General features: G+C 43.0%; 2 protein-coding genes across 2 annotated transcripts; both read left to right on the top strand.

Moving 5' to 3' along the window:
• The first annotated feature begins 2,730 nt into the window (after positions 1 to 2,730).
• LOC116225089 (collagen alpha-1(V) chain-like) lies at positions 2,731 to 14,000 on the top strand. Its single transcript, XM_042710737.1, has 17 exons — positions 2,731 to 2,735; positions 3,122 to 3,175; positions 6,905 to 6,958; positions 7,341 to 7,394; positions 7,514 to 7,610; positions 7,934 to 7,987; positions 8,443 to 8,487; positions 8,787 to 8,849; positions 8,995 to 9,048; positions 9,411 to 9,452; positions 9,945 to 9,977; positions 10,399 to 10,452; positions 12,051 to 12,104; positions 12,250 to 12,303; positions 12,418 to 12,471; positions 12,721 to 12,774; positions 13,884 to 14,000. The coding sequence occupies exons 1-17, from the start codon at positions 2,731 to 2,733 to the stop codon at positions 13,998 to 14,000; spliced, it is 942 nt and encodes a 313-aa protein (XP_042566671.1).
• A 775-nt stretch (positions 14,001 to 14,775) lies between these two features.
• Positions 14,776 to 27,862, top strand: LOC105892105 (collagen alpha-1(XXII) chain). Its single transcript, XM_031586687.2, has 26 exons — positions 14,776 to 14,956; positions 15,881 to 15,958; positions 16,253 to 16,288; positions 16,433 to 16,486; positions 16,818 to 16,862; positions 17,009 to 17,044; positions 17,192 to 17,305; positions 18,231 to 18,284; positions 18,540 to 18,593; positions 18,985 to 19,038; positions 19,573 to 19,626; positions 19,805 to 19,858; positions 20,072 to 20,125; positions 20,410 to 20,463; positions 20,599 to 20,643; positions 20,839 to 20,892; positions 21,022 to 21,075; positions 22,868 to 22,921; positions 23,596 to 23,667; positions 23,933 to 23,968; positions 24,058 to 24,102; positions 24,432 to 24,611; positions 24,877 to 24,943; positions 25,433 to 25,615; positions 26,168 to 26,245; positions 26,648 to 27,862. Exons 2-26 carry the CDS (start codon positions 15,902 to 15,904, stop codon positions 26,833 to 26,835), a joined length of 1,776 nt encoding a protein of 591 aa, XP_031442547.1. The 5' UTR covers positions 14,776 to 14,956; positions 15,881 to 15,901; the 3' UTR covers positions 26,836 to 27,862.
• Positions 27,863 to 27,883: the final 21 nt, after the last annotated feature.

The raw sequence follows: 27,883 nt of genomic DNA on the forward strand, positions 1-27,883 counted from the left end.
AGATGCAATTTATGGTTGTCTCGAGGAGGGACAGAGAGAAAGATAATTAATTTACTCATCAAGGCGCACCATGTGTTTTTTGTTGTCAAAAAACAGAAATTCTTTGACTTGAGAACAATGATTAGATTCATTAGATAAGATGAAAAGACAGTATTTCCCAATGTTTTCTGTGTATTGAGCGGTGGTTTCAGGCATATCATTACATGTTATGTGCATAACATTTTGCTCAGCCCTAAAGAGTTGAAAAGGCATAAAATACCTGAACTAGAATGCAGATATACAAAATGTTATTGGAATTCTGGATTACCAATGTAGAATTGTTACCATTATTGCAGGCCTAGTGACATTTTCAATACAAACGGCGTACTGCACCTTTAAGACTGACTTTCCAAATCAAGTTTTTAAGTGTTATCTCCAGTGGATAAAGCGGATGATTGCTAAAGCAGCCCTGGAGCTCATAGCATGCCTTTGCTCAAGACATTAATCAAAGACTACAAATAAAATGATTTTTTTTTTTTAAACGGATCTTGCAGAAGAAAATCATTAAGGGATTTGTAGAAAAAAAAACAGGAGAGATGCTGCAAGACCCATGTAAGAGATGGATTCCTTGAGTGTGTCAGATCTTTTTTAATTTCAAAGTCAATGTGACGTAAATCACCACAGAACATTGATGGGTTTGCCATGTGGCACTTGTTCCAAAGGGACCCAACCCCCCCCCCCCCCCCCCCCCCCCCAAACACCCCTTGTCTTGGTCTATTCTTGAAGTCAAGGTGCCCACCGTGAGGCTTGGGAGGGTGGAGGAGGGGGTGTGTGTGTGTGTGTGTGTGTGTGTGTGTGTGTGTGTGTGACTCTGTGTGTGTGACTGTGTGTGTGACTGTGTGTTTGTGCACATGTGTGCATGTATCGAAGTATGTAAAGACAACACAGAGGTCTGTGTGTCGTGTTTAAACCATCAGACCCGGCACCATCCTGTCAGTCGGGTTTCAGGAAACACGGCCGTCTAGAGACCCTGGTTTTCACTCATGGTGGTTTAGAGGTGCTTAAAAACAGCAGCACCTGTCTGTCAGACAGTTTAGGGCATGAATGAGGTGGTGTGTGTGTGTGTGTGTGTGTGGGTGTGTGGTGTGTGTGTGTGTGTGTGTGTGTGTGTGTGTGTGTGTGTGTGTGTTGGGAGGGAGGGAAGCTTAAGGCTACTGCTGACATTGAACTTCCTTTTAGTTTGTCAAAGGAGTCATGTCTATGAGAAGCATATGAATGAATGTCTGCATCTTTAGAATGCGTTAGTGAATTTAGCATATAGCAAATTAATGAGTGTCTGCATCTTTAGCATATGTTAGTGATGTAGCTTTCTAAGAACATGGTGAACAAACCATGCATCTTGATGATAATATCTGTCATCTGTCACCATAAGCCAATTAGAAATCCCAGATTCTGTAAGTTTTTTTGTCATTGCAATTGTAAGACAAAACTAGTGAAATTAGTGTCTTGTACTAATGAACCCTATTGGCCAGTTTCATTCTTGGCATCAGGTCTGTGCTGTAGACAATGTTAACATGTGGTGAACAAGAAGGAGAAGGGATAAGAGCGAGTATCCTTCTTGGCATGTCATAACTCCACCATCCACATTATTTTCCAAACATGTCCTGATTAAAGACCGTGTTGGATGTCTCCACAGGGGCAGTCTGGTCTGGACGGGTTTCCTGGCAAGTTGGGAATCCCAGGAAAAGACGTGAGTTTTCTTCCTTCTCATTGGCTTCCTTCACTTCTCTCACCACAGGTGTACACAGGTGTAGATCAAGAATCCGCTCTCTCACATGGTTTTCACACTGGTGCGTGACCAGTGAACTCAACGGTGGTGGGACGGAAGATTTTATTGAATTTCATTCCATTTTGAGATTTCATTTTACGAGTGCATTCATTAAGAGAGAGCCGTAAGAGCTGAATTCTGCCAAACCCGTCAGTGTGCGACGTGTCACTTCTAAAGGTGAGCGCATCAGTGCCGTATTGTTCCTGCTGCCTCAGTACTGAGTTGGACTATGTGCTTTCTCTTTATGTTTTTAACCATAGGGTGTGAAAGGAACTATTGGAGCACCTGGGCCTGACGGGGTCAAAGGAGAAAAGGTAAGGATAGAGGATTTGTGTGGCATACTTTTGATCAGGCAAAATTAAGGACAGCTGCATCAAGATATGTTGTCTTGGGAGGCAGTTGAAAATATATCAGGAAGCTGCCCAGTCTGAAACGTTTAATACATAAATTATACAGGGTACATCAGATCCCAAATGAATGTGTGTCTGTGTGTGTGTGTGTGAATATTTGTGTTTGAAAACACAGACAGACACACACACACACACCGAACATCCCCCAACCCCAACCCCCACACACACACAGTCACACACACTCACTGAACACACACAAACACACACTCACACACTCCTTGAGGCATACAATTAAACAGTTTTGTCAGATGCGGGCAGCTTTGAGATGCAAAAACGACCAATTATCCCCTGTCCTCAGGCATGTGTATTTAAACACTACCCAAATGATGTAATTATTTTTGCAGCATTGCTCTCCCATGAATATTACAATATTTATAATGTAAACAATTAAGGCATCTGTTCACTGTGTTGCCATTAATGCATTAACATCACCGCTCGTCCCTCTGAGACTGACTTTGGGTTGTTCTGCGTCTTCCTCACAGGGAGAAAGAGGGCCAGCTGGCTTACCTGGGGATGTGGTAAGGGCTTATCTTCATAATTAAATGTAATTCACGCTTTGGTAGCTGCTTGAAGCCACAGAAGGCAAGCAGCATGCTTGGCTGTCTCCTGGCTATAGCTTAGTGGACGGTTCTGTTTAAATCATCACAGAGAGGTGGAAAACCACAGAATCATGTCAGAACATGCCTTCAGTGGTTGCTCATTAAAACTGTTTTTTCCCCCCTGATGTGTCTTTCACTTTTTTTTTTTTTGTCTTTTTTCATCAGTACCAACAAGAAGGTCTGAAAGGAGCGAATGTAAGTTGATTTGGATTGTTCAGTTTATACATGCCCATGGTTACCAGGTTTGTCTCCTGTGTTGGATGTTGATGGACGGCCTCTGATACTTTGCTGTTTGTGTTTTTCAGGGTCTCCCCGGCCCTCGTGGGCCCCCAGGGTCTGACGGACCTCCTGGCCCACCTGTAAGAATTATGACTTCCTTCCTTTATGGTGCCCTCATCATAGATATTATATTACCAGAGGAAAACTGAAGCTTATTGAGTGTGTGTTTGAGTAGTTTGAGAGAAAGGAAGAGTGTGTGTGTGACTGTGTGTGTGACTGTCTGTGTTTGTGCACATAGGTGCATGTAACAAAGTATGTAAAGACAACACAGAGGTCTGTTTTGTTTCAAAGCATCCTTTTTTTGCTAAATCGTTTCCAAGGCCCCAACTGGATGCTGAAATGCTTTGCAGCACATTTGCGCAGAGCAGGTCTTGCATTGTTGACTAGTGACGATGTGGCCAAGTGATTAAACAACCAACTCTTTTTCACTTCCTCTTCCAAGGGTCCACCTGGGCTTCAGGGGATGGTAGGAGAACCCGGAGAATTTGGACAAAGGGTAAGGCAACGGAATGCAATTCGGACTGGGGTTGGGGGGGCTGGGGTTGTTCTACAAAATCCCATGTTTTCTGAGCCGTGCACAGAGGGTTGTATAGAGCTGCTTTTGACTGCAGATGTATCTGCATCTGGGAGTCCACTTGCATCAGTGTGTCTGTAGCAACGGAACAAAAACACACATTACACATGCACACACTGCAGCAGAGGGGGGGAAGGGAGGGAGGGAGGGAGGGATGGCTGTGCCCAAGGGTTCTGTACTCCTCTGCTGCTGCAGACAAGGATTCAGAAAGTATTCTCTAAGAGAGAAAGAGAGAGATAGAGAGAGAGAGTAAAAGAAAGAGAGAGTAGAGAAATAGAGAGAGAGAGGTAGCAAGAGAGACAGAGAAAGAAAAAGAGAGAGAGAGGTAGAGAGAGAGAGAAAGTTAAAGAAAAAGAGAGAGTAATAGTGAAAGAAATAGAGAGTAGAGAAATAGAGAGAGAGAGAGAGAGAGAGAGAGAGAGAGGGGAGCTGGTGTTGAACCCTGCTCACGTCTACGCCTACCAAAAGCTGTGTTTGTTTGTGTTTTTCTCTTCTTTGCTTGAAAGCCTCCTTCCAAGAAAAGAGCTTCTGCTTTGATGGACCTCATCAATTACTTTTTTGGTGTTGTTATTGTGCATGTTTTAGTAGTCAGTGCTGTCTTTCACTTAGCTTCCCACTACCAATTTGCAATATCACTCATAGCAAACAAATACAGAACGGGATGCAAAAGGAAAACATAGCTCAGGGCACCATACTCCACTCTGTGAACTTTCATTGTACCCTTAGGCATGCTGGTTCTGCCTGCAAGGCTAAAGATTTCACCCTTTACTGTTTGTGTAGTAAGGACAGATGACTATAAAAAATGTAAATGTGATGTGGAGGGAAGAAGAGGGCAAGTGCGTACAAGGAAAGAAAGAGGTAAACTGGGCAAAAAGTGAAAGGAGGCACAAAGTAAGAACGCGAAGGGCAGTCTGAACAAATGCTCTAGTGCCCTCTGGTGGCAGATACCGTAACTGCGTGCAACACAGTGACTTTTGACAAAAGGTGGTGCTGCAGTACAGCTGTGTGCTCATGATACTGATGATAGCCACCCCCACCCTAGGAGTGTGGAAAGTACAAGTCAGAGTTTCTCCATTTAAATTCACCTCAGGTTTAATGCATGCTTTAATATGTAGAGTTCCTGGTGCTAATAATAGATATGTGTGCTGGGAAAGCCTCTTTGATATCGATCTGAGGTTTCCATTTGGTGTCATCACCTGGCAAATTACATATCTAAAAGCAAGTCAGAACTGATTATTCACAGAGGCTAGAAAAATGTCGCGACAGAGCATATACCTTGGAATGAACTCCAAATCAAAGTCAGTCATGTTTAACACAATCAACAAAAAGCTAATGGCAGCATGAGTTAGACATTTAATCAATGTCTAATACAGTGTAACTGTGTCGCTCACGAATAACAGGTAGAATGGCCTATGTAGGTCAGATTGTAATCTCTACACAGGATAAAAACACTGCATCCATAGGGCAAATACTGCATGGACAGGAGTTAGTATACAGTGCAACATCCAACTACATTTGCTGAAGGTACAGGTATACTCTAAGGCAAGTGCTGTGGTGGGTACAGTCTTTAATTCCACTCTGTCAGATAGACTCATAGGGGGATGCGGACAGGAGACATGGATGGTCTGTTGCTCTGCAATTCTGGAGGTCATATTGTTAGGCTATGCTGTAGACTCAGTGTGTTTTTTCCCCTCACGTTTCCATATAGACTCAGTGACTTATCTTCTTCTGAAGTGTAGTTGATTGTGTGTGTGTGTGTGTGTGTGTGTGTGTGTGTGTGTGTGCCTGTGCTTTTTCCCTGTGCGTGTAGCAGTGTGTGTGTGTGTTTAGTTTGTGTTTGTGTAAGTGGGGGTTCACTTAAGAGTGGTGGCCCAGAGGAGATTGCTGTCTGAGAATCTAGCAAGGCTGTTAGCTTGTGTACGCTTGACTGCTTGGCCATAAAGTCACTCACACACACACACACACACACACACACACACACACACACACACACACACACACACACACACACACACACACACACACACACACACACACACACACACACACACACACACACACACTCTACATAAGAAGGATTGTATAATAATTTGTGTCCCACTTATCTACCCATCCACTTATTACAGATCTATACTGAGATCACGAGTGAACATGGACGCAGTACAGTATTTTACCCACTGCCCCTGTGGTCTTGCCTCTTATTGTGTTCACTGTGGTTTTGAACTGTTCCACTGGATTCAACTTGGGCTAGGGGTACTGCTAATCAGCGTCAATTCTTATTATATTGAATTTAATTGCATCAGCTTGACGCTCCCATCTAAACACATAAAATCTGACCAAACTGAGAAAATACATCAAACTTCACTGAACACAGTAGTGTCTTAAGGCCCAGAGCATCCTTTAACGTAACTAAAAACAACTGTTTGACCCTCTGCTTAGTCCGTCATAACCTGGACATTATGCATGATAAAAAGAATCCAAATGCAGTATCCTTTGTAACATTCCCACTAGCATAAGTTGTCACATTTTAAATAGTCTTTTTCATCACCTAAAAGTCCCTTCCCTTCCCTGATTGGTTGTTCAGAACTGATAATTGCGTGATCATTTGTGCCATAATTAATGAACCTGACTTGATTGCGAACACACTTTTCTTCACAGGGAAAAAAGGGAGACAGTGGCTTGCCTGGCGTTGACGGGCTTCCAGGACCCCCCGTAAGCACTTGTCTTTAAGATTTTAATATGAAAAGCATTATTTTTTTGTGTTTCAGTTGATATGCGTAAGGTATAATAATTTCTTCAATTCACTTATAGCAAGCAAGAAAGCAATCTCACAAATAAACAAAGAAAGAATCATCTTTCATTGAATTCTGCACATACTGAATACTGAATCACATACTGAATATAGTCCTAGAAATGTCACTCTAAAGAGAGAAGATAGTGGCAGCAAACATGCAGCATTCAGGACAAGTTTATGCATTTAAGTACATTGTCAACATCAGTAAAAAAAAATTACCCTTTTGAAATATATTCACAGCATTGCTCAACTGTCACATAGCTTGCCTCTTCGTAATCAAACCAGAGATTTGCAATACAGACTAGCCCAGTGAGATGTCTACACTGTGCTGAAATGCCTTCCCTAGTGGTTGCCATTGGAACTGCAGTTACAGGCCAAAGGACCTGAGATGCGTTCTGGTTGGTGTTTTGCAGATGGTCATAGTTTGTGTTTCCTTTTCAGGGTCCTCAGGGGCCATCTGGTGGCCCTGGAAACCCTGGGCAAACTGGACCTCCTGTGAGTACTGTGTGAATAAAGATAGTATTGATCCAGGGTGGCTACAGTACATCTTGTAGTTCAACACAGCGTTTTCAGCCAGAAATTAAATCCGACTGTCAATATTCAAGTGTACATCCAGTGAATAAATATGGTCTTGCTCTGCTGTTTTGGTTGTTACAAATACCCTCTCAAGTAATGGAATACAAAAATCACTTGGAAGGAATGGAAACATATTGATAGCCCAAAGCTAAAAAGGCTCCTAAAATTTCAGACACTTTGTACACAGTGTTATTCCATTCCCAAAAGAAAGTCTATATACAAATGTATTGTTAAATGTTTAAAGTAAAGAATCAGGCCTTATCAATAAAACCTTCTTTTTTATTTGTTCTCTTGTGTACAGGGACTTCCTGGAGAAATTGGCTTTTCTGGCAAACCGGGAGAGTCTGGCAAACCTGTAAGTTTCCGCTGCTGCAACCACATGAGACCTATCTGTCATATCTGTGCCTGTCTCAAGCCACTGTCAGATTTGTCCTCATTCAGCTTGACAGTTGATATCCTACCAGTGCTGTAAAGTTCTACTGTTATATCACCTCCCTTCCTCCTCTCATCTCTCAAGGGTCTGCCGGGCAAAGATGGTCTGGACGGTTTCCCTGGCAACGACGGTGCCAAGGTTAGTGATGTTAAGCATATGGATATGGATCTGGTGCTCCTCTTCCAGGACCCCTACTAGCCTGCAGAGATGCTGGGCAGACTGAAGTGCTGTGATGGCAGACCCATACTGTTGCATAGCAGAGCATAATATTGCATAGCATAGGGTTTCATTGTAACACCCCTGTAGTTGCGAAGCACCATGCTATACTATGCTATGCTATGCTATGCTACACTGTTATTATACATTTGAAGGGGTGCTAAATTGAGTGGCAGTTTAAATACCAGATTGATTTCTCTCATTGTTGCATTCCGATGGAAACGGCTTTTGTGCTCCTCACGTAGGGACCTAGAGGAGAGTCAGGCCTTGATGGTGTTCCAGGGAAATCAGGAACCAAGGTGAGACTGCTTCAAATTTATGTTTATAAAGTTCTTCAAACTCTCTGCTTCTCAGACAGTGAAGGTTTGTGTTTGTATTGCCTCATAAAATACGTACAACAAAAAGGAGATGAAGCTGTTGTCTTGTACTCATACCCTAGAACAGAAATAATGCATTTCTGCCAGTATAATATATTGCCTGCTGTTTGATCTTTTAATCATGTTCACACCTTAAACATCTCATTCTGGAAGGAGACTTTATGATGCTTTATGATGTCGATATTAGAGTCAGGGCTTGATGCTGTCTGATGCTGATGCTGATGCTGATGCTGATGCTGATGCTGATGCTGATGGTGTGAATAGATGAGTGATACGGAGATGAGACTGGTCTTTAGATGCTATGTGAGTGTAGATGTGATGTGATGTGATGTGATGTGATGAAGAGTAATGATGAACTTTTGATGGTTTTCCTCTAGGGTGATGATGGACCTCCAGGCCCCCGTGGACCTCCTGGGGAGAGGGTGAGCTGGTCACACACACACACACACACACACACACACACACACACACACACACACACACACACACACACACACACACACACACACACACACACACACACACACACACACACACACACACACACACCTTTAAGTTGACTACAGAGCTCATTTCAGCACAGGAATATGTCTCACTGTGTGTGTATGTTTTTCTGTGTCTGTTTGTTTGTATGTTTGTCTGTCTATTTGTTGTGTGTGTGTGTGTGTGTGTGTGTGTGTGTGTGTTTGTGTTTGTGTGTGTGTGCTGATTACATCTGCAGGGAGTGGAAGGTGCTGCTGGTCCGCTAGGTCCGATGGGCCCCAGAGGAGAGAAAGGAACAGGGGTGAGTTGATTATTTACAAACACAAACACAAACTCATAATGCATGACAGGTAGAAATAAACAAAGATGTATTCATGAAATAGTTCCCGTCACATATTCACAGAGTGTCTCTGCACTGTCGGTCTCATCACTGGTCTTGTGTTTAGGGTGACAGAGGAAAGGATGGAGCAGTTGGACCAAAGGGTGAAAGAGGGTCAACGGTGAGAACGGCCTTATTGAGTCTGAATGAAACATACGTATGACAATCCAAAGGAAAGGAAAAGGCAAAACGTTAACAATAAAGCTTTACTCTCTGTTTTTCATCTTTCTCAACTCTCATTCTCACTCTCTCTCTCTCTGTCTCTCACTCCCTTCTTTTCTCTCTCACATACACACTTCTGCACACTCCTTCTCTCTCTCTCCATAACTTAATCATGTCTTTTCTTGGCAGCATGCTTACCCACAGTCCACAGCCCATCATTAGGCTGTGTCCCCAGTAATTGCCATTCGGGGAAACTGCGTTAATGAGGTCATTAGTATGCAGCCAATCACTGAGCCCCATCTCTTTCCTGCTCTTTCCCAGGGGGTCGCTGGACCTCGCGGGCCGCCCGGGCTGCCAGGAGATGTGAGTAATTAAACCGGATGAGCAGAAGGAGATAGAGGGAAGCGTACATTCACGCGCTGTGTTGCTTCTCTTTTACTTTACTGTAATAAACGAAAGGGCAGGAGGCCAGCGAATCGTTCGCTGAGTGCTAAAGTGTGAAAGGATGGGTGAATTTGTCAATATTAGTGACTAATTGTCACTACAGTGTCTTTGTGGGAAGTGTAGGACCTACAGATGAACATTTTGCAGGCTGCCCCAAAGTTTGCTTACTCATGCCCCAGTAACAAGCTTCAGCAGTGTTTATGCAATGGAGAACAACATTTGTGTGAATGCTGATTAATAAAGCTTTGGGAACTGGTCAGTAGTTGTTGATGAAAATAACAGCTTGGAGCTTTAGCGTTTCACCTGACCTTACCCATGTTATAATGGTTGCTGCAGTAATGCTCAGCTTAACATCCTCGAGGAGTGTGAGAAAATAACATTCAACACAATCTGTGCCGTGTCTTATAACAGGTTTCCAATGTCATCCCTCAACCTGGTGAGACGGTAAGTAATCATCTAATTTAATGTAGAGTAGGCTCTTCTCTGTGCTTCTACTAATTGTATAAGGATAAGCTTTCAAGTATCATGCCATCTCATGTTGTCATAGTGGGAATTGACATGAATCCCAATTTCTTTTCAATGCTGTGGATTAAAATGAATTCACTTCATCCAGTTTGTACTGTTTCCTGAACCAAATGGCTTGTGTGTCGAAATCAGTTCATAACTTATGGATGGAGACATTTTCATCCCAGTCTAATTGCCCCTTGGGGCAATGTAATCTGCTTGAGCATGATGTAAGGAGTCGCTGATTGATTTAGGAGGTAGCGAGCGACAGGTAGCTAAATAATAGAAGAAAAGATTAATATACCTTTCTTGCTTTTTCTCATTTGTTTGATTGTCTGTTTGTTTATTTGTTCAACCATAGGGTCAGCCTGGAGTAAATGGAGAAAAAGGAGAGCCAGGAAGTCCTGGAGAACCAGTAAGTAGCTGTAATTTCAAACTGCGGTTATTTCTTTATGTACTGTGGCGCTCTGATCTCTAGATCTCGGATTCTCAGTTGTGTGAATGTCCTGTGGGAAGAAGAGGAGAAGCGCAGAGTTCACCTGCAGCGCAGACACTCACAACAAGATGGCGGTAGAGAGTTAGATTGCGAGATTGTTCATGTCAGATGAACAGATGAATACAGTATCAAATTACATCAAATTACAACATCATCACTGTATGGGTGTTCTCTGTTGTACATTTTATACAGATGAATGAATTCATTGACTTCAAAAATGGAATTTTTCCAAAAATGTCTACAGCACCTATCATCCTGCATCAGTAGACGAGCTTAAGTGCAGTGACTAGAATTGAGTATTTCATAATGTGAAATAAGAGTCATCATACTCTCACTGTTTTCAAAAGAGGAAATTAATCAAACTAATATGTGTTTAATTTCCCACAAGACCCACACTCTACTCACAGTATGAACTATTTGAAGTTACTTTACCCTATAATGTTATTTTGTACATAGTTCTTACTACTACATTTGAGTAGCTTCTTTTTAAGTAGCACGTTGCATAAGAGTTGTGCTGTGAGCTAAGTTGTAGCCTACATAAATACAAATAGAGGTAGACTTTGTCTATCGTCTAGAAAATAATTGGATAAAAATCAACTGCCTGGTTGAAAAGGCTTCGCCCTTTTTCACCCTTTGCATTCTGAGCTACTTTAATCTGTAAACAAACAATCCAGGGCTCTACGGAAGAACAGACAGCAAAACAATGTTTCCATTGAAATGGAATGAATTCATTACTCATCTCAGACGAGTTCAGGTCAATTTGATACAGTTGGGTTCCATTTGTATTACTATTGAAATGAACTTGTCACTTACAAAGCAGCTTTGGACTGAGGCTTCCTTTGAACTTTGCAAGAAACAACACCTAACAACAAATAAACACCTCAAGTCCATTTTTCACACACATTAATATTTCTGTAAAACATTCAAGCCTTTTCTCAGTGCTATTTTTGCCCAGGCTATATAGGCTGCATCAGTATGCTTTTGTTTATCCTGATGAACAATTCAAACATTCACTATAACACATCCCTAATACGTCAGCCTAGAAACAAGAGGCATACTCCTGTTGAAGCCAGCACATATCACTATCACACCGTGAGAGAATAGTGGTGTCAAATTAGTTTGGCCATCATTGTTCCATGGAAGAGAAGTGACAATTGACATGGCGAAGAATATGCAAATGGGTTCAGGTGTCAGAGGAGAGGGACCAGAACGTCAAGCCTTGTGCTGATGGAAAATTGAGGGATCCATCAGGCTTAAAAAAAGACCTCAGTTTTCTCAGTGTCATTGTAGACTCACTGCAATGCAGGGAGCTGCAGCATGACAGTGAAGAAGAGGCAAATCGACAGGCAAAATAATAATCAATCACTTCAGCAATTAGAACAGACTGAACGAGACGATTTATTTGTCAATACATACTGTTCATATACATATCAGCCAATATTAGTCATAGTGCTTACGTCATCTGCAGTGTCGGCCACATGCTACTCATAACTAATTTTCTTTGCCTTATTCCAAAGGGTCAAAGGGGTCTTCCTGGTGAGCAGGGTTTCAGAGGACAGGCTGGGCTTCAGGTAAGTTGTCAGAACTCTTATTTTCTGAGATTGGTTGTTTCTGGTCTGAAGCATGTTCTTGTTTCTTGTGCACATGATGAGGCCAGCTTGTTGACAGTGTTCTTTCTTCCTCTGTCTCTCTCTCTCTCTATCCCTTTTTCTCTAGGGCACAAAAGGAGATCAAGGACCTACAGGAGAGAATGGGAGAGCAGGAGATCCGGTAAGTTCTCCACATTCTGTAATTAATTATATATTACAATATTTTAGCTACCTTGGAATCGTGTGTTGTAGACATTGTTTTTGTTCAGATATCACATTGTTGCTTTTGTAACAGGGCCCACCAGGATTGCCAGGACCTCAGGGTCTGCGTGGACTTCCAGGCAACGTGGTACGAACCTGTTATTACTTTGTAGTAATAATGTAATAAACATGTTACAGCACATGTATATGTATATATCTATACACACACATGTGTGTCTGACATGTACACGTGTACACGTCAGTACATGAATGTAATGTGTAGATTGACAGTCATCTGAACCTCCCCTGTATGAATTGGAAGACGTTTCTGCTGTTTTATTGTCAATGTAATATTTTGGGCTGCAGCTCATTGTGTCCATGCTGTTGTCCTTCATAGGGAATTCCTGGTAGCCTCGGGCCACCTGGTATCTCTGGACCAAGAGGAGAGAAGGTGAGACAGCAACAGCATCTGGAAAATCCTTCCTTATGGCTGTCATTATGTGACTACCATTCATTTCCTTTTTTTGGTGAAGAAAGTAGTTGCTAGTCAGAATGTTTCAGTTGAGGAAAACAAATTGCAATTAAAGGAACTCATATTAGGTTTTGATTATAAATTGGCTTACATATTCTGGTAAATCTCATGGACATGGTTGGCGAGTGCCTATGCAATAATATGATTTCCTGAGTAAGTAACATGCTGACCCTTGAATTGTGTTGCTGTGGTGACTGATAGTGCCGATGCTCAGTACTTTTTCACCTTACATGCCCTGCCAAGTGATAGAGGGAGAGAGGCAGAAGAAAAAAGACAGAGAGAGGACGAATCATCTCTCTCCCTGCCAGATATCCTAATATCCTTTCTGGCACCAGAGCGTGATACACATCCCATTAGCTTTTTGGTGTAGTTCAGCTGCTTGAAGGTGCAGTGAGTGAGGAATACAATGCTTCGAGAATTTCAACAATAATGTTAAGCTAAAGGCATTACACAAAAGCTATAGTTGGATGCTCTGGATGGTGGGAATGTTTAACATAATTCATTGCTAAGCTGCTTTAAGATAGTACTTGTTTTCTCTGCCCAGGGAGTATGGATTGTAGTAGCTCACTCATTTTATTTGTAATGTATTCATTATTTATATTTAAAGGTCAGGAACAACTGATGTTTCAAATTTTAGATGATTGAAACTGTGTCATGTTCTACACTGGCATTTAGAGTCTTTTACAGCTGGGTTGTTCAGCCATTTGTTTTCAGTGTTCAGAGTGCTACTAGCCAGACAGAAAAGCAAAGCAAGACATGCAGAAGAAATGACAAGTGAAGAGCAACATAGTTCCTTCTAGTGCTAGTCGGTGCCTGTAGAATCCACCAATCCACCGAGGGAACTGAAATTCTCAGGGATAATGCCAGTAGTTCCGACCATGCCAGTAGGAATCAAAGTCCATGCAATCACTTCCAGCAGTATCCGCAATGCTAGCAGGAACTAAAGTCCTCGTAGTCTGTGTGTATAGGATCCTCCATGGTAGTTGAACAAATCCATCCAACTGTGTTTGTGTGCCTTTCCCCTACAGGGAGAGAGCGGGAAAGAAGGACCAGCTGGTCCCAGTGGTCTTCCTGGACCACCAGGCTTGTCAGGAGAGAGTGGGCCACCGGGAAAAGGCAAGGATGGACAGAGGGTAAGGACCTGATCTTTAGCTATGGTGCTGCTCTGGTTCTGTCTGGGAGCTGTTCTGCTGAGCGAGTAGATGTTATCTCCCAAACACATCATTAGCTTAGATTAAAGACTACATGAACAGCATTTCTGCACTTGCTTATGGAATATATTCATATGTATGGAAATGAATGTACTTTGTATGAAAAGCACTTTGGTTCAACTCTTGTTTGTGCTACATACATGAAGGTGACCTGACTTGACTAAATAAGATCCTGTTTTATGGGTCCTCTTGTTGAGGCAGATCTCACATTAAGACACTTAAAATGTTAATCAAAGCTGCTCCTCCTATATCCTTCAGTGTGTTTGTGTATGCGGAGTACTATTTAATTTGTTGTGATGGATTTGCTTAAATCCAGCCCTGTTGCCCCAGACAGCCTTACAGTAATAGGGCTGAATTTGTGGTTTGACTCTACCTGAGTCTGCATATTTTGTGTGTGCAGCGAAACTCATGGGGGAAAAAAAATGTTTACGCTTTTGTTTTTTATGTAGTGAAAGTGTGTTTGTGTGCGTGTCAAAGAGAAGGAGAGAGACTGTGTATGTGTGTGTGTGTGTGTGTGTGTGTGTGTGTGTGTGTGTGTGTCAGACCACTGTTTAATAGCAAGGCATCTAATTAATGAGGGGGTGCTGGGATGCTGTGCCGACTGCAGGTGTTGTGGTTAACATCCAGCCAAACCTCAGTGTGTTGCTAACTCAGAAACGACACCTCATATAACAGTCCTCAGTAATAGCCTGTGTGTGTGTGTGTATGTGTGTGTGTATGTATGTGGGCATGCGCGTTGGAGTGAGCTTGTATGTGTGGGTCTGCTTGATTTCCGATTCTGTAAGGTAATAGTTTCTTCTGTAAAATTAAGATGAAAGGTAATCGTTTCATCTGTAAAATTACAGGGCGAATCAGGACCACAGGGATCACAAGGACCTCCAGGGTTGAAGGTAATGTGGCTTTATTCTTTCTTTCTCTCTTTCTCTCTTTCTTCTCTCTTTCTTCTTTCTTTCTGTGATCTACATGACACAGAGGCCTCCATAGCTGTGCTTTGTGGATACAAATAAGCAGAGAGAATGGAGAAATATTTGAGAAAAATGGAAAACAAAAAATGTGTGAAATGGCAAGTGATGGAGTTGAGCTTTTTTCCGCCTCCACTCACACACCACTCAGGGTCCAGAAATCCTAGCAGACTGGACTGTGACTCTGGAAGTGGTCCTCTTTTTTTTTTTTAGAAAAGTACATCTGAAAGAATCGACCAACTTTTGCCCTTCGCTGACACTTGCTGGAAAAAATAACAACAATCCACTGAGATTCAGTTCCACTGGTACACTCCCATATCTCATTTGTGGAAGGATCTGCAGGTCCAGAACTCTCAGCGTGTCTTGTCACCACCACAGTACAGCAGTCAATAAAGCAATTTCACAAAGGTGAACCCAGAGTCACAGGGAGGGCCTGTAATAGCATTGAAAGACTTTACAAGATCTAGCTTGACAAATCTATACTATTTGGTGGCCGGTTCAATCTGAGCCAGTGATCAAGTTATTTTGTTTGAGCGACGGTCCCAATGGGAATGGGAAACTTCAGCGAAATGCACACAACACACACACAAACAAACAGACGGACAGATAAGTGAATCACCAGAACACGAGCAAACTGTGTTTGTGAGACAGTACACAACATCTGGCCTCCTGTGGAGGGGCTTGCTGCTCTTGTGGCTGCTGGCAGACATTTCCCAGCAGGCTAAATGCACTGTAGACTCTTAGGGGAATTAGGCGGGCTATGCTGAGGTTGTGAGTCAGTGGTGCTGCTGTGGTTCTCTGACTGTTTGTGTGTGTGTGTGTGTGTGTGTGTGTGTGTGTGTGTGTATGCAGGGCCAGCCTGGGTCTCCAGGGATGCAAGGCCTGCCAGGATCCAGAGGACCACCAGGAGAGGGCAAAGTTGGACCAGAGGTACGAAAGACAAAACACACACACACACACACACACACACACACACACACACACACACACACACACACACACACACACACACACACACACACACACACACACACACACACACATTGGTAAACAATGCTACATTTTAATTTCTCGCTTACTCTATGATCACTGAAGGAGATCACTTCCTGCTGTACTCATTGACCCCATACACCTGCTGGGTGGTCCACAGTGTTAATTTGGGTTAATTTCACAGCATAATGAATGTGAGCTGCATCTCAATAAGTCTATTTCTCACTGTCACAGGGACAAACTGGACCTGCCGGAGAGAGAGGGAGTCAGGTGACTATCCTGTCTGGTTCTTACCCAGCATGTTACGTACATGACTGTTAATGTGCAACAGTATTATACATCAGTACAATTTGATAGTGTTACTTAAATTATGCCCATCTTTGCTAATGGCTATTTCTGTTTATGATTTATTAGGGAAATCCAGGGCCAACTGGTGTGGCAGGGCCTCAGGGTCCCGCTGGACACAATGTAAGTGCTCTGATATATATACACACACACACACACACACACACACACACACACACACACACACACACACACACACTCACTCATTCACAAACTGGACACAATGTAAGTGCTCTGATACACACACTCACTCACTCATTCACAAACTGGACACAATGTCAGTGCTCTGATATACACACACACTCACTCATTCACAAACTGGACACAATGTAAGTGCTCTGATACACACACACTCATTCACAAACTGCATAAGACTCATATATCATATAAGCAGAAAATCAATCAGTCCACTTACAGTTTAGAGGATACAAACCCATGTCACATTGTTTCTCAGGGTTTACCCGGAAGACCAGGTGAAAAAGGATCCACAGGAGAGCCTGTAAGTACCAAAATAAACAAATAATGAATTAACTATTAACAGCAATCACTGATTCTAACACGAATCCTATACAGGTTGTACTTAGTGTTTGGCTCAACTTGTTGAATTTTAGAACTCTAATGATGCCCTCCAACTTCCTCCAACAGGGAAAAGCTGCAGATCTATCTGACCTGAACCTAAAGGTGAGGAAACACCTCTCCAATTTATGTGGACACACATACATGGACACACACACACACACACACACACACACACACACACACACACACACACACACACACACACACAAATTAACTAATCCCATCTCTCATTACTGTGTGCGTGCCCAGGACATGTGCTCTGACTGCCCGCCTGGCCCTGTAGGGCCCTCTGGCATCCCAGGCGTACCAGGCGATAAAGGCCTGCAAGGACCTCCAGGCAAAAACGGCCAAGATGGCTACCAGGTAGGTGGAAAATAAACTGACCACTCAATAGCACTCAAACAAATTGTTCTCTACTCACATTTGCTGTTAACTCCACAACACAAGGCCATATGGCGAAAAATAGTTTTTTTTTCTTTTGGTGAAATATTGGTGTGAAAAGTCAAAGTATGCACCTGCCACCCCAGGCATACTTCAAGACTTCCTTAGAAAGAGGAAATGAGACACACCTTACTTCCTCATATTTCTTCAGCTTAGGCCAAACTGTCAGGCTGACATCTCATATTTAAAAGCTCTGCTTGGCATGGCAAATTGGTACAGATTGCATCCATAAAATATATCTAGAGGGTTTTAAGGTTGTCTCGGAGCGAGCGCACAAGACTGAGGTGGAGAGAAGGAGAAGCAGAGAGGGAAATTTATAGGGAGAGATTCTGAAAGAGGAGGAAGAAGAGAAAGAGCTAGAGTAATAGCAACGGAGATTGAGATATAGCGAGCCTACAATGAAGGAGAGATAGAGATGGAGAGGACAATGGACATAAAAGTGAGAAAACTGGGACGAGTGAGAAAAGGGATTGAAAGGAGAGAGCGGAGATAAAGATAGAGACAGGGATGGAGGGCTGTTGAGAGATGGAGGGCCCTGTTCCTCTTTCATAAAGCCGGGCACAGATGGGCGCTTAGGAGACACCCCCTGAGAGTGTGAAGAGCCCCCGCGCTTCCATCACACACACACGGTGAGCGTCAGAGAGGTAACAGGCTGTCTGCGCATCCATCACAGACACACGGTGAGCGTCAGAGAGGTAACGGGCTGTCTGCGCACCATTAAGCAACCTTCTCCAGGGCGCTACACTCACTGCTTATGGCACGGCTGCTGATGCTGTTGATGCTGATTCTGCTACTGCTAAGCTGGGTTAGCCTGATAGACTGATTGTGTGTGTGTGTGTGTTTGCAGGGTCAGCCAGGGCCAACAGGTCCAGCTGGGCCACCAGGGCAGGAGGGAGCGAAGGTGAGTTCAAAAGTGCCCCTATTTAATGTCTTTGTGTTGCCATCTACCATATCAACCTTCATCTGAAACTTTTTTTTAAATACATTTCTGTAAATATCTGTACTTTGCCCCACATTTACAATTTGAAAGTATTGTATCTTTGGCTTTTGGCAGAAAAAAAACCTGTAAATGATCATGGAGAGGGCCATTAACTGAAATGAAATCAGTATAATTGATGTGGATTAAAATTGAAAAGCGCTCCACTAATACCTGCAGGGCGGCAAAGGTGACCGAGGCCCTGCTGGCGGACCTGGAGACAAAGGTGAAAAGGTAAGACGGATCTCCACCATCGTTTCTCAACCCCCAATCCACTGTCATTCCCAGTTTTAGTGAATGTAACCATTTGCATTTCTACATTTCATGGACCCTTTTATTCAAAAGCTACAAAAGCACAATCATGTCACTAATCATAAGGGGTTGGTTGGAAAATCATAATCATGTCACTAATGTACCAAAAGCAAGCTGGTTCCAGAATAACTCCATTCAAACCCTCACTTGGCGAACCTTTGAAGAGTTGACTGGTGATCAAAGCTAGTTGACATATCCTTTCAGCCCCTCTTTGAAGCCCGTCTGACTCTCATAGCCACGTGAGGTGATGGCTGTGGGGCCAGTGCGGGGTCCTGATGTGGAAGGTTACACTCATGTGTCTTTGTGTTTGCAGGGACCAGCCGGACCTCCCGGATACCCAGGAACCACAGGCATGACAGGCCCAGCGGTGAGTGTTTCAGTAAAGCTACGTTTGCAGCGCCAAACTCATTAGACTTAAAACACACTGGAGCCATGCTGCACTAGCTGAGGTATAACAGCATTAATCAAGTCAATATTGGCTGGTGTGAAACACCCGGTCCCACCTGCACATATTATCGACACCAGCTTGATTTCTCCCTCTTGGACATATGCCATGGCGTTTTGATCTGACCTGGGGCACCACATATAAATGGCATTTGTTCAGTATGGTTCTGAAGAGTTCACAGTTCTCACTAAAATGACAAACAGCAGAAAAGTTTTATCTTGATGGGTCCCACACTATGTGATGTGTTATTTGTGGTTCTCAATATCTATCGAAAGATTTGTTTGTTTGTTATGTCTGTTTTGACTTTGTATTTGTCACATGATAAGAGATTTATGAAGCCTTTCTGCCTTTTTCCTGCCTCCTGTAGTTGCCACTTCATTTGAATGTAAATAGATTCATCTATATTCAAAGGGCGGGCTCATGAGTCATCTGACACCTGTGTGCTTTGTCTTGTAGGGTACTGATGGAAACCCCGGCCCCATTGGCCCTTCAGGGCCCTCAGGAGAGAAGGTAAGGATGGCGAGATCAATTCTGATCAAATATTCATTTGACTCAGCAAAATCTAGTGCTAGCACCGCTGTAGTTGCTCCCATCTCATGATTATCATTATTGGTCTCAATCAATGTATCAATCAATCAATCAATGGATATGTGTTAGTGATCTTCTGGTCTCTGTTTGTTGTTGACAGGGTAAAGAAGGATCCAAGGGAATCCAGGGGCCTCCAGGTCTTCCAGGAATAATGGTGAGCCTTCGCTGTTTGCATATTGTTGTAATTATTGTTATTGTTATGTTTTTCATTCAGAAACTTTACCCAAACCACATCCAGATTTTGCGCCTCTATGTGTGCACTGTGCCAGTAAAGCTAATTTGAGATCAACTGGTAAACTTAACAGTCATGTTGAAATTTGTAATGGTGCTCTTGTCAATAGTAAAATATGTGTGTTGTCATTTGAAGGGGGCGGCTGGAAAAATAGGAAAAGATGGCAGACCAGGGGAACCTGGCGAGTCTGTGAGTACAAGATCCTCCTTTGGGGGGAGAGCTGCTGCATACACGCATCACATGGTAGATGTTTATCCCAGCCATTTGCAGCCTTCATGTTTAATGGCAGCATGTCCTGCGGGAGGTTGCTGTCATCTTCTCTTGCCTCAGCTCAATTTATTTATCTGTTTAAATGAGTAACCTTGGGCCTCCTGCAACAAAACTGTGGATCCATCAAGAGGCCTGGGATTCATTACTGATGCTTTCTTTTGAATGAATTATTTATTTGTTTGTAATTATGACGCTCTCTGCAGGGTAAACAAGGCGAGACGGGGCCGCCGGGCCGGGATGGACTCAGAGGACTTCCTGTAAGTGACCTCATGGTGGATTGTGGGTAAACTCAGGCTTGTTCGGGTTTAACATGTCAAGCACTGTGGTTTTATCCAGCTACTCTGTGGTTTTATCCAGCTACTCAGCAGTGTTTTTTTAATGTGTCTGAACAGGGATTCAAGGGCCATAGAGGTGAACCAGGACCACCTGGAGGAAAGGTGTGTATGTCACCAATAACATCAAAGCAATGATACTGTTATTCATCAAGACTGTCTCTATATAACAAATAGGGGTTACAAATAGTGTTTACCATTTGTCCTCAATGTGAAGACACGACTATGAAAGGCCAGACAGAGTTGAATGAGTGAGTCATCAATTATATGTCCATATGCCAACATTATATATATTCACAGGGAGAAGATGGCAAAGCGGGTAACTCAGGACGGGAAGGCCAACCTGGAAAAGATGTGAGTCTTGGGATAAAATCAGTGGGAATTTTTCATTTTTATTTGAGCTGCTGGAGATTAGCTATACAATATATGAGAGACTGGGATTAGTGTGAGAAAGTGACATTGTTTTTGGTGGGCATGTTGTAGGGCAGCACTGGACCTCCAGGATCCGAGGGCACCATGGGGCCTAGAGGAGAGCGGGTGAGATGTTTGCGCGCACACACACACACAAACACACCACACACACACACACAAACACACACACACACCACACACACACACACCACACACACACACACACACACACACACACACACACACACACACACACACACACACACACACACAAACACACCACACACACACTACACACCAGTGGCGGCTGGTGGTTTTTAAAGTGAGGGAGGAAGGACTGCGCGCTTGGTTGCCATTGGCCTGTTTATTCTGTTAGTGGCATAAGTATGTGAGATACAAGTTGTTTCAGGGTGTTTTTGTGAACTACAATACAAAATAGCAGGCAGGGATACAATTGATACAAAGCCACCAGTGTGGCACCATTGTACTTTGAACGCTGGTGGACAGCATGTCTGGACTAGACAAGGCCAGAAGGAAAGGATGCAAAGCCAATTAGTCAAATCAGGCCTACTTTTGATTTGAAAAACTAAATACAAAATTCTGGGCCTATCATTGGGTCTATTTCCCCCCTCAATTACTGAAGCTATTGGTTATTATTTGACTTATTTTATTTTCAGCTGCAATTGTTTTAAGCAAAATTAAGACACAAGACCAAAAGTGATGCCATTTAAAATGCATCATGCTCTGAATCATTCACTAAGTAGCCTAATATGAGGCCAATGCCCAAGTGACAACGTAGGCTAATTAGAATAGATACGAAACACATCGCGTTCTGAAACATTCATTAACAATTTCCATTCAGAATGTCAGCTGAACAAGAACAATTCTTGCATGCCTAGATAGGCAGTTGCATCAATAAGTCTCTTCAAAACCTCCCTATTTTGGCGCACTTTAGCATTGTGGTGCGCGATTTGCAACCGCACACCCTCATCCACGACCTGATCAATTGGCATGGTGCCTAGCAAGGACAACTGAATTGCTGCACCAACGTGGTCTTGACATTTATCATGACGTTTTGTTGCCCTGTCCAAATTTTTAATGTCGGCGAATCCATTTACAGACCATGTGTGTGATTTACCCATGAACAAACAGGGCCAGCAGTATAGCCGATTGTTAGTAATTGTACCAGTGAGCCATGAGTATTTCGCATACCAGTTAGCATTAACGGTAGCGGTTTTACCACTGGGTTTAGTGACTTGAATTTTTGGAAATGTTTTTATACTAACCTTCTCTCTGTAGCTAAATGTAGAAAACGGTTTGTTCAATAAAACATGTACAATGTCTTCGTTCTCCATTGCACATCTCTTTATTTGCAATATTTCTACAACAATCCAAGGTTGAAGTTCTATCGATATCCTACAGCAGAGTCGAGCCGGGTAATTTCTTTCGCTCTTAATGTGTAATCCCCTCCCTCCAACGCCAAATCCGTTGTTTATTGGTTAAGCGATGTTGGCGCAGACTCAGACGCTAGGGAGGTCTTTCCTCCCCTGGGCCCCACGAGCCGCCAGTATCAGAGACCGAATACATTGATCTCAATAGGGGCAAAAGGGAGGACGGCGCTCCGTGCAATAATTTCTGGTTACGATAGTGGGTGCTAATGTTATTTTAACTCAGGGAAACAAATTGTGATGTGCATAGTATTAAATACTGATATCAAACTGCATTTTTAAAGGAGTTTAATCAGTTAAATTAAAAAAATAAATTCTCAAAAAGTTTGGGGAGGTCCTTCCTCCGTTTCCTCAATGAAAGAGCCTCCTCTGCTACACACAAACCACACACACCACACACACACACACACACAAAACTATTTTGTCAAGGACAGAATTGAAATCATAATGACATAAATATCTCCACCCAGGGCTCACCAGGAGAGTCAGGACCATCAGGAAAGTCGGGAACTCCAGGCACTCCTGTAAGTGATGACTTCATTGCTCTCTTGTTAACTGCTTTGACATCGCTGCAGGACTTTTTAGGAAAGTGCTGATATTCAGTATAAAAGTGCTTCCTCTCGATGATGTTATAGAAATGTGGTGCCATTCTAATGTAAAGATACAGTATATTTAATAGTGTCTGGATGGCAGTATTTTTATCAACCTTTACGCGCAGAAATGCAGAATATCAACATGGGTTGAAATAAATATGGTAAAAAACAGCATGCGAATTCTATACACATGAAATTGACAATGCATGTTAGTATAGGAAACCATCTTATATGTTAATATTTGCATTCGAATAAATGTAAATGCATTCAAAACCCCAGAAAACACGTTATCTTGCAGAATGTCTGCTAGGAGGCAGTTCTGGCCTAACCGTCTGTGCCGTGTTCAGTTTGCTCAGCAAATCACAAGATGCATACAGCCTTTGTAAATATAAAAGATAATCATGGCTTTTTTCTCCCCTCCATTCAATCTTGTTGAGATTTGCAGAGCATGTCACAGTTCACAGGACTTTCTGAAAAATATTAATCTGAGCAAATCCCTCTTAATGAATTTGCCTGTCCATTCGCAGCTTAAGCCATGTGAATAGCAAATGGAAAAATCCTACTTTTTCCAGTGTTTTATTTTTCCCCTCTGTGTGTGTATTCAGGGTACTGCTGGAACTAAGGGAGAGAATGGAAACCCAGGTTTGCCAGGATTCCCTGGTCCTAAAGGGCCCTCAGTAAGTCTGTGTGTTTGACGCCTACTGGAAAATGTAGACAAAAGATACACATTTGAATAATTTAATTTTGTTGTTAGTTTTAGTGCTTAGTTAGACGTTGCCTTCACATACACTACATACAGTACATATCAAAAACCAAATTAGTCCTGTAAATATTCACGAAAAGCACAGAAAACTCTTCCATTTGTTTGCCTGTACTATGGATAAGTTGCTGTATGTACTGTAATCACAATCATTCTATACACAATTACTTGTGTTTGTTTAGGGTCCTGCTGGTCCCATTGGTCCAGAGGGAAAACAGGTAAGGACAAAAAAAATTGTAGAAATTATTTGATTAATGTTTAGTTGAGTTCTTATTAAACATACCTCTTGAAACGGTGTCCTTTACAGGGAATGCCAGGCAAACATGGGGACCGTGGAACTAAGGGTGAAAAGGTAAGGAAGACGTGAATTTTTTTTAAAATGCTAACAGATTTGACGACACTGTTAAGAACAATCTGTCTTTGATCAACCCATATGAAAGTTGACTCTGTAATTACTTAGGTAGATATATCACCAGATCAAGGCTACATTCATGCCACTATTAGCTGGTATCTGGCCTAGACAGGGTCCTTCTCTTATCTGATTAGAAGAATAGTATCTTGGATCAAAGTGAAGAATGTAGTCTTTAAATGGATATTCGGGAAGGTCATTTTGAAGGTCTGCCCATGAAAAGTTTAAACAGAACAGTTTCAAACTAGGTGTCTGTTTGATCTGTACCCAAGGGTGACTCAGGTATCAAGGGAGACAAAGGCCCCACCGGTGACCCCGGAATGCCCGGGGCCGCTGGAACTCCTGGCAGGAAGGGCCACACGGGCATGATGGGAATGTCAGGTCCTCCAGGGGAGTCTGGACCACCTGGCACTGCTGGAAACCCAGGACAGCCAGGCCAGCCTGGATCTCGGGTGAGTGTGGTGTTCAACACAAAATAAACACTCACGGTCTCTCTAGTTAGCTAACCAGTCACATTACACTGCTGTGTCTGTATTGAAACATACTGATGTACCAGCACTGAAATAAACTTGATTATTTTAACTCCAAGGTGATTCTAATAAAAAAATCATTGAACATTTAATTAACCAATGATGAATTAAAGTGTGATGAACCCAGTTATCTTTTTTTACATCAGTGGAGATGCATGGTTGATATGAATGTCTTCATCCACCACAGGGAGAGTCACCATCAATTGAAACAATGCGAAGGCTCATCCAAGAAGAGCTAGCCAAACAGCTGGAAGGTATGATTGCTGGATTCATATACACTGAGTTCAATCCCTTAGGTAAATGGACTGCATTTGTATAGCGCTTTTCTACTCATAGAGCATTCAAAGCGCTATACACATGAATGCCTTAGACATACACCAATGGCTGAGGCTACTATCTAAGTTGCCAACCTGCGCATCGGGGACACTCAAGGGCACTTTGTCACTATTGTTGCTAAACGACTCCTCTATCCCTGAACCACTGTCGCCCCTTTAGTCTTTACATATGCACACAGCTCATCCTGACTCCAAATTCATGGTATATCCTGGTCATTTTTCACTACTGTGTTACCATTTGGTAATAAACAGTTCACCTTCACTTTTCACATTTTCACTCTTTGTGCATACCCAGACCAGCACGTAGACAATCCCATCCCATCACATTCTTTTACATTTCGTGGGCCCTTTGGAATCCTGTGGTATTTTACTTAAATTTGGTTTTAAATGTTTAATGCTCTCCCACAGTCAAGTTCGCATACTACATGGCCCAGATGCAGCCAACACATGTGAAGAGTACATCTGGCCGACCTGGACCTCCAGGATCCCCGGGCAAAGATGGCAGCCCTGGTAGACCCGGCGGCCCTGGAGAGCCTGGCATGCCAGGCCAGCAGGGATCCGATGGACCACGCGGCCCATTGGGCCCTAAAGGTATAGCTCATATTCATAACTAACCGCAAGCACTACTAATATGGGCTTAACACAGTACATGACACTATCAAGATGTACCCTGAAGGTGGATCTCAAGGTTAGGTTCAGGTGGATCTCAAGGTCAGAGCTCAATGTATTCAGGCTCTGGGCTCTGTAAAGCGCCTAGAGACAATTGTATTGTTATGGCACTATATAAATAAAATTGAATTGAATTGAATTGAAAAGTTAATGTACCCTATGTAAATTGCAGCATATTTTATTTTATATAACATATACTGTAAATGTAGTGTGAGAATCGCGGCATTGTAAAGTGCAACCCTTCAAGTGCTCAGGGGCCTCAAGCTCAAATGCACAATGCAATTACAAAGAGACAATTAGTTCTGTCAAAACACGAGATACATGTTTAACCTACATACTTGATCCATCACATTGTCTAAGGGAACCTTGGGGGTTTGGTGTTGCCTTAAGAGGCCTTTAACCAAAAACTGAAGAGAAGAGTTGGCCTTTGACGTAAACCTTACTGTATTATTTGTCTGGGATAACCCCTCCCAGGTGAACGAGGAGGAAGGGGTGAGAAAGGAGAGGATGGTGTTGGTCAGAGAGGTGAACAAGGCCCTACTGGTCCCATAGGTAAGACTTTTTTTGTCAATCCTTGGAGAAACATTGTAGTTTTAGACAGTGTATACATTTACTGCATGACTGCAAAACACTCATACATACATTCAATGTTGACTGTATTCATTGTTGTACAAAACAGGCACAGATAGTCTGTGGATTTGTTCCACATTAATGTCTCAGCAAATGGTACCTTAAGACCAATACGACAACTCAGTGTTAAAAACGGTGTAATGAGAAAGACTGCAGCGCATTTTGACAAATAAATGCATAGCGTCATGTTAGTTTTTGTAAGCCACATAGTTTTACTTTTGCTTTTACCTTTTTTTGACCCTGCTTTGAGAGCTTTGTGTGCGCCACCTCAAATTATTAATGGCTGTTTGCTGAGACCTTGCCTCCTCTGGATGCCCCACACAGGTCCTGCTGGCGTACCCGGTTACGGCAAAGATGGGCTTCCTGGAGCAGCAGGATCCCAAGGAGAACCTGGCAACCCCGGACCTCACGGCCAACCGGGTCCTACTGGCCCAACTGGGCAGTGCGACCCCTCGCAGTGTGCCTACTATGCCAGCCTGGCGTCGAGACCCAAAAACGTCAAAGGGAAATAGGATGGGGTCACCTCGCCCCACATCCCCAAGGAATGCAGCCTACCAATGAACTCAGTGTTGCAGTGAACCAAGAACTTTTCCTAGAGAGATTTATAACATTAACCTCAGCGTGGGAGGTTTTGAGGAATGTGTGGTGCCCGTCAGAATATCTGTGTTTTTGTTTTGTTTGTTGTTTTGTTTGTGTATTGTTTATTTGTTTGTTTGTGTGTCTGGTTGAGTGGATGAGTTTATGGATGCGGGGTGTGCAAGAGGGGCTCAGACGGGCGACCTTCTGTTTTGCGGTTTCCTAGCCACGACGTAATAGCAGCATCCATCTCATGGTGTACACATCTCTCACCCTGCCACCGGTCCATACCAGGAATCGGCACAGAGCAGGTCTTCAGTCAGCGCTTACAAAAATTAATCCATTGTTAGGGAGGCGGGCGGACGGTTGTGTGTGTGTTTTTTTTGGAGTCAGCTGGTAATTATCTAGTCTGGGGACCTATCTGCTAGATTTTTCTTATTGACGGGTGGGCAGTCTGCTGGGAAAAACAGTCGGAGAATTGCTGTTTCAGTTATCGACAGTCAGCCGCTGGCGAGATCATTAGTGATCCCACACGTGCTGGTGAACTACTCACTCCGAGCTTTCTCTCTTTGCCCCCCTGTTTGCCTCTTATAGGTTGCTGTTTCTGAGTTGCCTGTCTCTGGTATCTACTAATGAATATCAACCTCTTCTGCTTGATAAATGAAGAAAATCAATATTTTATCTCAAACACTTACAGCCTTATTAGCGCTGTGAATGCCAAATGTTGCCTCATCTATGGCATCTCCCAGCATGAAATAATGATACATTAGCAGAGGAATCTTGCGTTGTAAATAAAGGCTGAGTACCGACACCATTGGAACACAGAAGGAAGTATAATCAGTGCATCTAGAATGAATCAATAGCTCAATGTTTTTAGCGACTGAGTGATTCCTGGAGAAATGAAAAGAACAGTTGAAAAAAGTGTGACCCCAGGAAGTTCATAATGATCACAGCCTCGGCTACACCCCCCCCCCCCCCCCCCCC

Source organism: Clupea harengus, chromosome 19 (assembly GCF_900700415.2).
Source record: "Clupea harengus chromosome 19, Ch_v2.0.2, whole genome shotgun sequence".
Taxonomy (NCBI): domain Eukaryota; kingdom Metazoa; phylum Chordata; class Actinopteri; order Clupeiformes; family Clupeidae; genus Clupea; species Clupea harengus.

What these genes read in the sequence shown, in the direction of transcription:
- LOC105892105 (XM_031586687.2), top strand. Translation starts at nt 15,902, where the DNA reads ATGCAAGGCCTGCCAGGATCCAGAGGACCACCAGGAGAGGGCAAAGTT. An exon ending in AAGGATCCACAGGAGAGCCT is followed by an intron (nt 16,863 to 17,008) that starts GTAAGTACCAAA and finishes TTCCTCCAACAG; the next exon opens with GGAAAAGCTGCAGATCTATC. An exon ending in TTGGTCCAGAGGGAAAACAG is followed by an intron (nt 23,969 to 24,057) that starts GTAAGGACAAAA and finishes TGTCCTTTACAG; the next exon opens with GGAATGCCAGGCAAACATGG.
- LOC116225089 (XM_042710737.1), top strand. An exon ending in ACGGACCTCCTGGCCCACCT is followed by an intron (nt 3,176 to 6,904) that starts GTAAGAATTATG and finishes TTTCCTTTTCAG; the next exon opens with GGTCCTCAGGGGCCATCTGG. An exon ending in CAGGGAAATCAGGAACCAAG is followed by an intron (nt 7,988 to 8,442) that starts GTGAGACTGCTT and finishes GTTTTCCTCTAG; the next exon opens with GGTGATGATGGACCTCCAGG.